This window comes from Salvelinus namaycush, chromosome 16, assembly GCF_016432855.1.
Source record: "Salvelinus namaycush isolate Seneca chromosome 16, SaNama_1.0, whole genome shotgun sequence".
Classification (NCBI taxonomy): domain Eukaryota; kingdom Metazoa; phylum Chordata; class Actinopteri; order Salmoniformes; family Salmonidae; genus Salvelinus; species Salvelinus namaycush.
In genome coordinates this window covers 26,688,233-26,702,469 of record NC_052322.1, presented here as the reverse complement: position 1 = coordinate 26,702,469, position 14,237 = coordinate 26,688,233, and the positions used below count along the sequence as shown (strand labels likewise).

At 45.5% G+C, this 14,237-nt stretch overlaps 1 protein-coding gene across 1 annotated transcript in view; it reads left to right on the top strand.

Moving 5' to 3' along the window:
• The window catches only part of sema3gb (sema domain, immunoglobulin domain (Ig), short basic domain, secreted, (semaphorin) 3Gb), a 45,970-nt gene extending 32,218 nt beyond the window's left edge, over positions 1-13,752 (top strand). The window contains exons 3-18 of the mRNA XM_039010924.1: positions 3,684-3,844; positions 4,183-4,245; positions 4,385-4,504; positions 4,577-4,670; positions 4,781-4,900; positions 5,140-5,285; positions 6,043-6,157; positions 6,650-6,719; positions 6,902-7,046; positions 7,530-7,752; positions 8,320-8,408; positions 11,808-11,849; positions 11,972-12,129; positions 12,298-12,365; positions 12,598-12,728; positions 12,852-13,752. Of these exons, the coding sequence (XP_038866852.1) occupies positions 3,684-3,844; positions 4,183-4,245; positions 4,385-4,504; positions 4,577-4,670; positions 4,781-4,900; positions 5,140-5,285; positions 6,043-6,157; positions 6,650-6,719; positions 6,902-7,046; positions 7,530-7,752; positions 8,320-8,408; positions 11,808-11,849; positions 11,972-12,129; positions 12,298-12,365; positions 12,598-12,728; positions 12,852-13,274 (2,168 nt within the window). The 3' untranslated portion in view covers positions 13,275-13,752. The remainder of the gene's footprint in view (positions 1-3,683; positions 3,845-4,182; positions 4,246-4,384; positions 4,505-4,576; positions 4,671-4,780; positions 4,901-5,139; positions 5,286-6,042; positions 6,158-6,649; positions 6,720-6,901; positions 7,047-7,529; positions 7,753-8,319; positions 8,409-11,807; positions 11,850-11,971; positions 12,130-12,297; positions 12,366-12,597; positions 12,729-12,851) is intronic.
• Positions 13,753-14,237: the final 485 nt, after the last annotated feature.

Sequence of the window (14,237 nt, the reverse complement as noted above, 5' to 3'; positions counted from 1 at the left end):
CCCCAAACACCTAGTGTTTCTAATCAAGTCTACAGTACACTCTCTTCACCATTCTGAGGATGTCATCTGCTATGCTTTACTTCAGTAACACTCCTGGTTTGACTGGGTTTTACACACATTGTTTTGGCAGTGCTTGTTTTCATATGTGTGTGAATAAGAGAGAGGGGAAAAGACTCAGTAGGGCCCAGAAATTGGATTCAGCAGTAGGTTGAGCAACTTGTCATGGTTAACCTCAGATTTATCATATTTGTTACGTAGTACAGTAGGCCTACAGATGCAGGATCTTCATTTGATCACCCCCAGGATAACTTTCCTGCATGCAGGACATTTCATACTTGTTTATTTGAGGTTTAAAAAGGGATATTAAGTTTGTAATTTCCACTTTGAAATTACAGACTTGACTTTCCCTTATGAAAAATGTATCAACCCCTTGAAAAATGTCCATTAATTATAATCCACATACTGTAACAATTCACATTCCCTGTTGCTGCAGGATTATTTTCCTGCTGTAGCAAACTGGCTCAAATTAAGATCCTACATCTGTTTATCGTTATTATTATTCTCACATAATGTAAAGCTGTTGGTTAAAATATTAAGTTATTTGTTCCATTATTCATTTTAGTAATTGTTTCATTTTTGCACGACACTCAGCATGACCTCTTGTGTCCCTAAAGCACAGGCGTGTTTCTGATTTGAAGTCACAACAACTACTGATATTTTGCTAGTTACAGTACTAGGTAGCTCTGCTAACGGGGGATGGCATTCAGTACATTTTTATTTAAGTGTATTTATTCTTTATTTTTTTCAGGGTAATCTATTAAGGCCAGGGTCTCATTCTCAAGGGCACCCTGATCACAGTAATACAACAATCAAATACAATGTGAAACAAAACAGCAATCAATACAATGTTGTTGGTTTGCCATGGGAAGGAGATAATTTGACCACTAACAGATGGAGGTCGGGAGGTGGAAAGTTAAAGGTCACTACAAGAAGTGTGATCCAGAATGAACCAGTTTGGAAAGATGGGCTACTGTAGTTCATATGGCATCAATGTGGCTGAAACAAATGTTATTGCGGGTGTTAAATGCTTGTGTTCCTAGCTCCAACAGTGCAGTAATATCTAGCAATACACAACAATGCACACAAATGGCCATGTCCATCAGTGCTATCTTCCAAGAGAGAGACAACGTTGGATTCTCATTTTAATGATGGAGACGAATTATTAGATTGTGAGATTGTCGCTGCTTTACAAATGGAACATTGCTATGGGAAGTGAAATAATGTATAAGCGACTGTTCCCCTCTATCCTCTTACCACAAACCAGCGGAAACTATGTCTCAGACTATATAGCGCTCAGTGAATTTCATTTAAGTCGTCAACTCTGCATGACCTTTGCATGATTCTACTCTTAGGTGATGCAGTTGTATAGTAGTGTAGGCATACCCAGCATATTGTAATGAAGTACATCTCAACATGCCTGTTTTGAGACGAGCCTTCCCTTCTCCACAGTATAGAAACAGCCTCAGAGGGTCCATTACCTTCTCCACAGTATAGAAACAGCCTCAGAGGGTCCATTACCTTCTCCACAGTATAGAAACAGCCTCAGAGGGTCCATTACCTTCTCCACAGTATAGAAACAGCCTCAGAGGGTCCATTACCTTCTCCACAGTATAGAAACAGCCTCAGAGGGTCCATTACCTTCTCCACAGTATAGAAACAGCCTCAGAGGGTCCATTACCTTCTCCACAGTATAGAAACAGCCTCAGAGGGTCCATTACCTTCTCCACAGTATAGAAACAGCCTCAGAGGGTCCATTACCTTCTCCACAGTATAGAAACAGCCTCAGAGGGTCCATTAGTCCTGACCTTGATGGCCAGCAGGTGTGTCCTTTTTCAAACAGTCAGCCCTCTGTCCCACCCTTGCCCAAAGATAGTGGATTTTCGGGATAAACCCACTTGGAATGGGATGAGAGGAGCCCTGAGAATAGAAGCCCGCTGCCCTCCCCGTCCTCCCTACGCACACCGAGCGGCCGGAATCCCAGGCGCTCCGCGGAGCGGTGACGGACGGAATTCTACGGATTGTTTGCAGATCAGTCACACAGCTGCGAGAGAGACAGACAGACGGCCACACTTCACCACCTAGTTAGAGGGCCAGATAACGGCACCAAACACATTCACATGCCCCTCTCTGCTGCCCTCTCTCTTCTCTGATGTCCACACTCACATAGATTACACACACACACACACACACACACACACACACACACACACACACACACACACACACACACACACACACACACACACACACACACACACACACACACACACACACACACACACACACACACACACACTAAGGGTATGCATATACTCTCTCGCAAGTGTATGGTCATTCATGAAGATATATCTGCCATAAAGATATGCATCTCTACTACAAAATATGCATTGTCATATACCTACGTAAATGTAGACCTAACAGGTCTGTGGTTAACTAATATCCATGTCTTTTGAAAGGGTTACATTATATTTAAATGTGTTTTAGTACAACTAGGATGTTTCCTTCTTAACTCGAAGTAAACATTTTTGTTTTCCAAACACAAATGAATCCTCTTTTTTGGAACTTAGTGTGAGCTAAATGAAGGTTCTGCTTCCATGTAGGTTTACAGTGAATACCTTTCAGATAAAAAGGTAAAAAAAGATTCTCTCCATTGAGCATTGTCCAATGCCTGTTCCCAGAACCTTGGCCAGCGTACGACCGTGACCTTACACCACTACGGCTCAAGCTATTTTCATGTATTTAAAGTTTCGGACGGAGCCCAGACAGGTTAGCAGTTGGAAGGGCAGTAATACCTGGTGAGATCAAAGTGTGTCTGGTATGAGGCTAACGTGAGTCATTTATAGATACTCCCCCCAAGCCTTCATCGCCAAACTAACACCCACTCTCGTATAGTTGGAGGGTGGCATTGTCTTCACTCCCTCATAACCAGAATTTATGTCTAAAGTCAACGAGCTGCTCTCCCTGCACCCCCCTCCTGCAGGTCACATGAATATGAGGATTGAAATTGTCCATCCAATAGAGATGTGCCATTATCCTGTGTTATGTTAGACGGTTGACCATAAAACACATTACTTTGGACTGTGGCGTGGTATCTATCCTCATTGTGGCGGGCCAGTAAATCTGAGCTAGAACCCAAACTAATAGAGACAATAAGAGACTTGATAGACACACAAAGAGACACACACACACACACACACACACACACACACACACACACACACACACACACACACACACACACACACACACACACACACACACACACACAGACAGCTGAACCCATCTCCCATCTTCAATCTCCCCCTGCTTCAGTGCCTTGGCTCACCTCACACTTATAAAGAGGGAGGTGTTTGGCTCCCTCTACTGTTTAATGTGTCACGGTGCATTAACATTGTCTGTCCTTGATGCTTCTCAAGCCAAGCCCAATGTATTTCCTGTCCCCAAATGTATTCTGATCAAAATGAATGATGTCTGTCTGTCCGCCCATCTGTCTGTCTGTCTGTCTGTCTCTGTCTATCTGTCTGTCTGAATGTTTGTCTGCATGTCTGTCTCTCTGTATCTCTCTCTCTCTCTGTCTGTCTATGTGTCTGTCTGTTTGCCTCTCTTTGTGTGTGCTGGTCCAGAGCTGATGGAGACGCGGACGGCACGGCCCTTCTCCTTCTCCTTCAACACCAGTGACTACCGCATCCTGCACATGGACCAGGACCAGGGCCGTCTCTACCTGGGCAGCCGGGAGTACCTGGTGGCCCTGGACATGCACAACATCAACAAGGAGCCCCTCATAGTAAGAGCAAACATTATAATGACTCCTATGATAAATATTCCATAGAGATACATATTATACCTGATTAGATTTTCCTGACCAAGATGGCTGTCCTGTAGTCATGTTTCCAGGATCCATTCTAGTGTTTTATTTAATTCTGTTGCCATTTGTAGGCCTATGAGTGCAAATATTAGTAACACTTTATGTCCACAGGTATAACACTTTATTATCTACTATAAGCATGTATGAGCCTTTGTGATATCATATTATAAGGCTTAGAATATGTTATGTCTCCATGTAGAGGCACCAGATCTGGCACCAGATCGGAAATGTTGCATTTTGTACTCTTCTTCCTTCAGATTCACTGGCCGGCCACTACCCAGAGGAAAGGAGAGTGTAGAATGACTGGAAAGGGTGGGCAGGTGAGTGCCTTTTACCTCTTGACTTTTAGCTTTGATGTATGAAAAGTGCTACACAAATGCTTTTGTTGTTGTTGTTGTTGTTGTATTTATGTAAAGTATGTACAGTGTATTGTAACTCTGTTCCCTCTGTACTAATCAGGGGGAGTGTGCAAACTTTGTGCGTCTGATTGAACCCTGGAATCGCACACACCTATACACCTGTGGCACAGGGGCCTATAAGCCTATCTGCACCTTCATCAACAGAGGATGGAGAGCAGAGGTACGGACACACACATGAACACAGACACACACACAAACATACCTACCTCCATGTATTATCCTCTCTGTGCAGGAGTACCTATTTAGGTTGGTCCCTGGCTACGGGGACTCGGGGAAAGGGAAATGCTCATATGACCCTCGACAGGAGAACGCTGCGGCCCTTATCAGTGAGACCTCTTTTTATCTGTTCACCATTACAGTTCACACCACAGTCCTCCCTTATGGCACATATAGCCATTATCATAATCCATTGTGCTGTTTCCTTCCCTGTATACAGATGGGAATCTGTATGCAGGGGTCCACGTTGACTTCATGGGCACGGACCCGGCCATCTTTAGAACCCTGGGGGACAGACCTGCTGTCAGGACGGAGCAATATGACTCCCGCTGGCTGAATGGTGAGTTGGCCCCTCTGACTCACAGGTGACACACTGAGCAACCCATGACTACTTTTCCCTGAGAAAAAGTCAGCCACACCAGCTGTCTGTGCCTAGGTACATCACTTATATTTCTCTCTCTCTCTCTCTCTCTCTCTCGCTCTCGCTCTCTCTCTCTCTCTCTCTCTCTCTCTCTCTCTCTCACTCTCTTGCTTACCCTCCTTTCTCAAATGGACTAATCTCCCTCACTTCGTCTCCAGAGCCAGTGTTTGTTAAGATCCAGCAGATTCCTGACAGCTCCGAGAGGAATGATGATAAACTCTACTTCTTCTTCCGGGAGAAGAGTCTGGACGGTGCCGGGGGGGCCAGCCCCAGTGTCCTGGCCAGGGTGGGCCGAGTATGCCTGGTGAGAGACCCCCGTATATTCCCCCTGACCGCACAAACACACACGCACACAAACACACGTTTTGAAAAAACGTTATGAAATAGAAAATACACTGAGTATACCAAACATTAGGAACACCTTCCTAATATTGAGTTGCTCTTTTGCCCTCAGAACAGCCTCAATTTGTCAGGGCATGGACTCTACAAGGTGTGGAAAGTGTTCCACAGGGATGCTGGCCCATGTTGACTCTAATGCTTCCCACAGTTGTGTCAAGTCGGCTGGATGACCTTTGGGTGGTGGACTCATTCTTGAAACACACGTGAAAAGCATGAAAAACCCAGCAGTGTTGCAGTTCTTGACACAAACCGGTGCGCCTGGCACCAACTACCATACCCCGTTATTTTGTCTTGCCCATTCACCCTCACACATACACAATCCATGTCTCAATTGTCTCAAGGCTTAAAAATCCTTCTTTATCCATTCTCCTCCCCTTCATCTACACTGTAACGGATCAATAAGGGATCATAGCTTTCACCTGGATTCACCTGGACAGTCTGTCATGGAAATAGCAGGTGTTCTTAATGTTTTGTACACTCAGTGTAAGTCTTCATATTAAAGTTATGGTAATACCTTCGTTTCAAAGGATCTTCTCCCATTTTGTGCCCACTGAACACACAACCATTGGACCCTAGAATGCCAAATGGTGGTTGTGATGATATTGACTGATCTTGCAAATGTAAATGTGTAAATGATTCCAAACTTTGTTTCACCTCCCCAGAATGATGATGGGGGTCAGAGGTCACTGGTCAACAAGTGGACGACCTTCCTGAAAGTTCGGCTGGTGTGCTCAGTGATAGGGAGCGATGGTGTGGAGACCTATTTCGACGAGCTGAGTGAGACTGCTTTTCATTGCTACTGCATTGACAGCAGGCTGCAATTCAATCAATTGCAGATAAAGAAAAAACCACAATGCTGCTTTACTCTGAATGTTTACAGCCTTTGGCCTTGTTTTGACACTTGTTTATAGAAAAGGCACTGTCACACCTACAGTACCGGTCAAAAGTTTGGACACCTACTCATTCCAGAGTTTTTCTTAATTGTTACTACATTGTAGAACAATAGTGAAGACATTAAAACTATGAAATAACACATAGGGAATCATGTAGTAACCAAAATATATTTTATATTTTAAATCTAAAATATATTTTGATTTGTTTAACACTTTTTTGGTTAGTACATGATTCCATATGTGTTATTTCATAGTTTTAATGTCTTCACTATTGTTCTACAATGTAGAAAACAGTTAAAAAATAATGAAAAACCTTGAAGGAGTAGGTGTGTCCAAACTTTTGACTGGTATTGTATGTCAACATGCTTCCTTTCAGAGGATGTCTTTATTCAGCCAACACAAGACCTTCGCAATCCTGTCGTGTACGCCGTCTTTTCCACTGCGGGGTAATATATCACTTGAATCATTCCAAAATGTTGCTCACAACCATACATTCTAAGTCCTTTGTTAGTGCTGAACTGAAACCAAAGCCTCCACACCCAGTAGTCCTCCGTGACTTGAAGTTTTAGAACCTTGGGGAGTTTATTTTGACGACTCTCTTCCACCACCTTTCCACCTCTTTCCTTAGTTCTGTGTTTAAGGGCTCAGCCGTGTGTGTCTACTCTATGTCCGACATCCGCAATGTCTTCAATGGCCCTTTCTCACACAAGCACGGACACAACTACCAGTGGACCCCATACACTGGAAAGATCCCCTACCCTCGCCCTGGAACAGTACGTACACTTAGTCCCAAATACTTCCAGGAAATACTGTATATCTTTCCATTGGAATGTAGCAACATGATAATGAGATAACAGATTAGAATCTCTAAAATGAATGGTAGATGATTTGACTACTTGACAGTAGCCTAATAAACAAACAAATTATGGATAGTGTTTTTTGAGTACTGTATGTCCTCTATAGCATCAAAGTTGTAAAATCTAGATCAACAAATAATCTATAGAAAGAATGTGCCAAACTGTCAGTGTCTTTGTGTGGTCAAAATCAAATAATTCCCATGATGCAACATACAGCAAGATGTGCTACATGACGGTCGAATTAATTTGTGCATGTCGTTGTGTAATGGAAAACGAAAAGATGCAGTTCTGATAGACAAGTCCTGATATTCCTTCCCTGTTTCAGACTGTTTTCTTCCATTTAGTGCCTACTGAACATGATCTAGTTCAACCAGAGCTCTCTGTCTTCTTCATCTACAGTGTCCAGGAGGAACGTTCACCCCAGGCCTCCGCTCCACCAAGGAGTTTTCGGATGAGGCGGTGAACTTTGTGAGGGCGCACCCCCTCATGTACCACTCTGTCTACCCCATACACAAGCGGCCTCTGGTGGTGCGAACGGGGGTGGACTACCGCTTCACCTCCATCGTGGTGGACCTGGTGGATGCTGTGGACGGGAGGTATGAGGTGCTCTTCCTGGGCACCGGTGAGTCACGCTGCAAGCCAGGTTCTTCCTCCTTTTTACTGAGGGGGAAAATCAGGGGCCCTATGTATCAAGCATCTCAGAGGAGGAGTGCTGATTTAGGATCAGTTTGCATCTCAGAGGAGGAGTGCTGATTTAGGATCAGTTTGCATCTCAGAGGAGGAGTGCTGATTTAGGATCAGTTTGCATCTCAGTGTAGGAGTGCTGATTTAGGATCAGTTTGCATCTCATATTATTGCCTTTTAGATCACAATGAATAAGATTACATGGACAGGGGGGGGGATCTGATTCTAGATCAGCATTTATACTCTGAGACGCTTGATACATATGGCCCCAGATTGGGTCAAATCCTAAATTGAGATGTGTGTGTGTGTACAGCTGGAAGTGGGTAATTCATGCCTTGATAATAGAAATCATCCTTTGATTAATATCAAATCATCTTCACGTACCTCAAGTTAGGAGTTAGCTCTCAGTTAATCATTTTCTTTGAGCTCAGTATCTTCTTCTAGGTTATTTAGACTATCTGTGTTACTATGTACACTATGAACCACTCTCCTCTCTTATTTGTAGATCGTGGGACAGTCCAAAAGGTGATAGTACTTCCTAAAGACACTAGCACAACGGAAGAGCTCACGTTAGAGGAGGTGGAGGTGTTCAGGGTAATGACAATAATTTTACTATTTCATGTGAATAACTGTCTAGTTTGATTGAATATGTGAAGGGAGATGGTGTAACGACTGTCTTCGGGTGAAAGAGAGGAGGACCAAGATGCAGCGTGAATATCATCCATATTTAATGGGAAATACTTAAACACCGAACAAAACAACAAACCGACAAAAAGGAACGAAGACGATACAGTCCCGTAACGTGAACACTAACACAGGAAACACTGGAACAGGAACAATCACCCACAAACAAACAGTGAAAACAGGCTACCTTAATATGGTTCCCAATCAGAGACAATGACAAACACCTGCCTCTGATTGAGAACCATATTAGGCCAAACAACAAACCCAACATAGAAACACAAAACATAGAATGCCCACCCAGCTCACGTCCTGACCAACTAAACAAAGACTAAACAAAGGAAATAAGGTCAGGAACGTGACAGTACCCCCCCCCCCCAAGGTGTGGACTCCGGCCGCAAAACCTGAACCTATAGGGGAGGGTCTGGGTGGGCATCTGTCCACGGTGGCGGCTCTGGCGCTGGACGTGGCCCCCACCCCACCATAGTTAATCCTCGCTTCCGTGGCCTCCTCTTAACGGCGACCCTCCAAATTAACCCCACTGGACTGATGGGCGCCTCTGGACGGAGGGGCAGCTCCGGACTGAGGGGCAGCTCCGGACTGAGGAGCAATTCCGGCATCGCCGGCGTGAAAGGCAGCTCTGGCAGCTCCTGGCTGACTGACGACTCTCGCAGGTCCTGGCTGACTGACGGCTCTGGCAGGTCCTGGCTGACTGACGGCTCTGGCAGGTCCTGGCTGACTGACGGCTCTGGCAGCTCCTGTCTGGCGGGCGGCTCTGGCGGCTCCTGTCTGGCGGGCGGCTCTGGCGGGCTCCTGTCTGGCGGGCGGCTCTGGCGGCTCCTGTCTGGCGGGCGGCTCTGGCGGCTCCTGACTGGCGGGCGGCTCTGGCGGCTTCTGACTGGCGGGCGGCTCTGGCGGCTCCTGACTGGCGGGCGGCTCTGGCGGCTCCTGACTGACGGACGGCTCTGGCGGCTCCTGACTGACGGACAGCTCTGAAGGCTCAGGACAGACGGGCGGCTTTGAAGGCTCAGAACACACGGGCGGCTCTGAAGGCTCAGGACAGACGGGCAGCTCAGACGGCGCTGGGCAGACGGGCAGCTCAGACGGCGCTGGGCAGACGGGCAGCTCAGGCGGCGCTGGGCAGACGGGCAGCGCAGGCGGCGCTGGGCAGACGGGCAGCGCAGGCGGCAGCTCAGACGGCGCTGGGCAGACGGGCAGCGCAGGCGGTGCTGGGCAGACGGCAGACTCTGGCCTGCTGAGGCGCACAGTATGCCTGGTGCGTGGTGCCGGAACTGGTGGTACCGGGCTAGGGACACGCACCTCAAGGCTAGTGCGGGGAGCAGCAACAGGGCGTACAGGGCTCTGGAGACGCACAGGAGGCTTAGTGCGTGGTGCCGGAACTGGTGGTACCGGGCTGGAGACACGCACCACAGGGCGAGTGCGTGGAGGAGGAACAGGGCTCTGAAGACGCACAGGAAGCCTGGTGTGTGGTGTTGGCACTGGTGGTACTGGGCTGGGGCGAGGAGGTGGCACCGGATATACCGGACCATGAAGGCGTACTGGAGCTCTTAACTTCTTTGGGCTGCAAGCCCGAAGCCGGGCACAATATGACAACAGCCACTTCAAGTGCAGGGCGCGAAATTCAAAAGATATTTTTTAGAAATATTTAACTTTCACACATTAACAAGTCCAATACAGCAAATGAAAGATAAACATCTTGTGAATCCAGCCAACATGTCCGATTTTTAAAATGTTTTACAGCGAAAACACCACGTATATTTATGTTAGCTCACCACCAAATACAAAAAAGGACAGACATTTTTCACAGCACAGGTAGCATGCACAAAACCAACCTAACTAACCAAGAACCAACCAAACTAACCAAGAAACAACTTAATCAGATGACAGTCTTATAACATGTTATACAATAAATCTATGTTTTGTTCGAAAAATGTGCATATTTGAGGTATAAATCAGTTTTACATTGCAGCTACCATCACAGCTACCGTCACAAATAGCACCGAAGCAGCCAGAGTAATTACAGACACCAACGTGAAATACCTAAATACTCATCATAAAACATTTCTGAAAAATACATGGTGTACAGCAAATGAAAGACAAGCATCTTGTGAATCCAGCCAATATTTCCGATTTCTTAAGTGTTTTACAGCGAAAACACAATATAGCATTATATTAGCTTACCACAATAGCCAGAAACACAAGCCATTTACCAGCAGCAAAAGTTAGCGATCGTAACAAACCAGCAAAAGATATATAATTTTTGACTAACCTTGATAAGCTTCATCAGATGACAGTCCTATAACATCAGGTTATACATACACTTATGTTTTGTTCGAAAATGTGCATATTTAGAGCTGAAATCAGTGGTTATACATTGTGCTAACGTAGCATCTTTTTCCCAGAATGTCCGGATATTTTTATGACACTCACCTATTCTGACCAAATAACTATTCATAAACGTTACTAAAAAATACATGTTGTATAGGAAATGATAGATACACTAGTTCTTAATGCAATCGCCGTGTTAGAATTCTAAAAATAACTTCATTACGACATCCAGCTTACGTTATAGCGAGAGAGTGCCCAAAATCTGGGCGCAAACTAATAGTACACATGTTCGACAGATATATGAAATAGCATCATTAAATGGGTCCTACTTTTGATGATCTTCCATCAGAATGTTGTACAAGGGGTCCTTTGTCGGGAACAATCGTTGTTTGGTTTTAGAATGTCCTCTTCTCCAGTCAATTAGCACGGAAAGCTAGCAAAGTGGCGCGAAGCTCTCCTTCGTGAACAAACGCAGACAAAGCAACATGCCTAACGTCCCGAAAAAAATTCAATAATCTAATAAAAACATACTTTACGATGATATTGTCACATTTATCAAATAAAATCAAAGCCGGAGATATTAGTCGTCTATAACGACAGCTTTTCAGAAGGCAATACCCGGTCCCTTCTCGCGCGTTCCAGAAAACAGGAAATTGGTGTCACGTCATGCCAAGAGCTTTTATTCGACCTCAGATCAAGTTATACACTCCATTTCTTCTCTCACTGCCTGTTGACATCTAGTGGAAGGCGTATGAAGTGCATGTATACTAATACATATCAAGCACAGTTATAGGCAGGCCCTAGAACAGAGCATCGATTTCAGATTTTCCACTTCCTGTCAGGAAGTTTGCTGCAAAATGAGTTCTTGGGGCTGAATAGGAACGTGACAGATGGGACAATCCAAAAGCTTAATTCCGCAATATTATCTTTTCCTGACCCCTTATGTGCTCTTGCTATTTGCAGACTCCAGCTCCTATTAAGACTATGAAGCTCTCATCAAAAAGGGTAGGCTTCATCAATTATCATTTGCTCATCTATGATTACTGCTATTGTTGTTGTTGTTGTTGTTGTTGTTGTTGTTGTTGTTATGCCTCTGATAGCCCTTCCTCTCCCATTCTGACACACAGCAACAGCTGTATGTGTCGTCAGAGATGGGGCTTACCCAGGTGTCCCTGCACAGGTGTGGCGTCTATGGGAAGGCCTGTTCAGACTGCTGCCTGGCCAGAGACCCTTACTGTGCCTGGGATGGGGAGACCTGCTCTGCCTTTAGCCCCTCCACCAAGAGGTTAGGGACCTCAGCACCAATTCAGGGGTTACATAACATGCTTGTACTGTATTAGTTTAGATGTTTAAAATAGGATATCATTCCATCCGAACTGAATACTGGGTTTTTAGGCATAAGTCAATGTTGTGATAATGTATAGTCATCCACTGTTCCTATTCTTGTTCACAGGCGGAGCAGAAGACAGGATATTAAGCATGGAGACCCCTTGCGGCAGTGCAGAGGGTTCAATGCAAAAGGTATGTGATCACAGCCAAAGCACTGAACATTATATCTTATTCATTTTATATAGAGTGTGTATATGAAAGCCTGGGCTGGTGAATACATTTTTAGTAAAAGGAGTATAATGTCACTGCATACAAAGGTCTCACAACAAAATCTCACAAATGAGTTAACCACTGTTAATGGGGTCAAAAGGCCTTTGATTTAGATGTGTACTCCACTGTATTTCTCTGATTCTCTCCCCTTCAGTTGAGAAGCGTCTCAGTGAAACAGTGCAGTTTGGGGTGGAGGGGAGTAGCACGTTCCTGGAGTGCCAACCCAGGTCTCCACAAGCGACAGTCAAATGGCTCTACCAGAAACCAGACGGCAGGAGGAAAGTGGTACGACAAGGCCTAAGGGACCGTTAAGTTCAGATAGCTTTTGTATGATGGCTGTAGATAATGTCGTCTTCTCATTTTCTCTCACAATGATGTTCTTTATCTCCCTCTCTCCCCCTCCCCCAGCTGAGCCGAGACAGAGAGGTGCTGAAGACTGGTCACGGCATCCTGCTTAAGTCTCTGAGCCATGCCGACGGGGGGCTGTACAACTGCCTGGCCACCGAGAACAACTTCAAGCACACGGTGGCACGCGTGGCCCTCCGCATCCTGGACCGGGAGATTGTGGAGGCCCTCACCTCCCCGGACGGCCCCCCGGAGGACCAGAACCCTCATCACCACCGACACCCCCACCACCACCCTCCGCCTCCACCACCCCCTCCTCACAACCTGCCCCCGCAGTTCTCCTCCCAGCCAGAGATCCGCCTCATCAACCAGTACTGTCAGTCCTACTGGCAGCAGCTCAACCTCAACCTGCCCACCAAACGCACCAGCAGGCGGCACACTGAGAGCCAGCCAGAGCCAGCCCCGGGGGCCCGGAGCCACTCCTAGACCCCATCTCCCTCACTCTACTTCACTGGTACCCGGGCCACTGTGGCCCTGCACAATGGTAACGGGCAGACTCACTCATGTTGTTGTGATTTTGTTGTTGTTGTTGTTGTTGTTTATCTCACTCCCATTTAGGGTTAGTCTCCATGAGCCCAATCCTAACTTTAGATCTGTGCACATAGCTCTGTGGTTTCTTGCAAAGTTGGTGTTACACACACGGAGTGTTTGGTCATATGAATCTTTAGATTAATCTGCAAATTAACTACCCTATTCCGTCCAAGCTAGTAACCTGGTTAGTAACCTGTAACTAGTTAGTAATTAGGAACCTGAATAGAATCCCTGTTCCCATAAGCCCAGGTATTATCAATTGGACCACTACTTATGTTATATTATAAACTGGGTGGTTCGAGCCTTGAATGCTGATTGGCTGACATCCGTGGTATATCAGACCGTATACCACAGGTATGACAAAACATGTATTTTTCCTGCTGTAATTATGTTGGTAACCTGTTTATAATAGCAATAAGGCACCTCGGGGGTTTGTGGTATATGGCCAATATACCACGGCTATGGGCTGTATCCAGGTACTCCGCGATGCTTAGTGCCTAAGAACAGCCCTTAGCCGTGGTATATTGGCCATATACCACACCCCCTCATGCCTTATTGTTTAAGTATGTCACATTGTATTGTATCACTCAGTATAAGAAATTTTAGAAACTGCAGAGGATTTTGTTAGTGTACACAATAGTTGCCTAGCCACCACCATGGTAGTTAGGTGATATAGAGACACTGTATCATATGAATCATTGTAAAATGTGTCACATGTTGTATGGCTGCCTCACCCTCACTTTTTACAATCCATTTGTTCCACTGAATCTAGTTGATGAAACATGGGCAATTTAATAGTATTACGTATATTATGTTTCCATTCTAAATATTGTTACAATAGAATCCTGCCAATGTCAA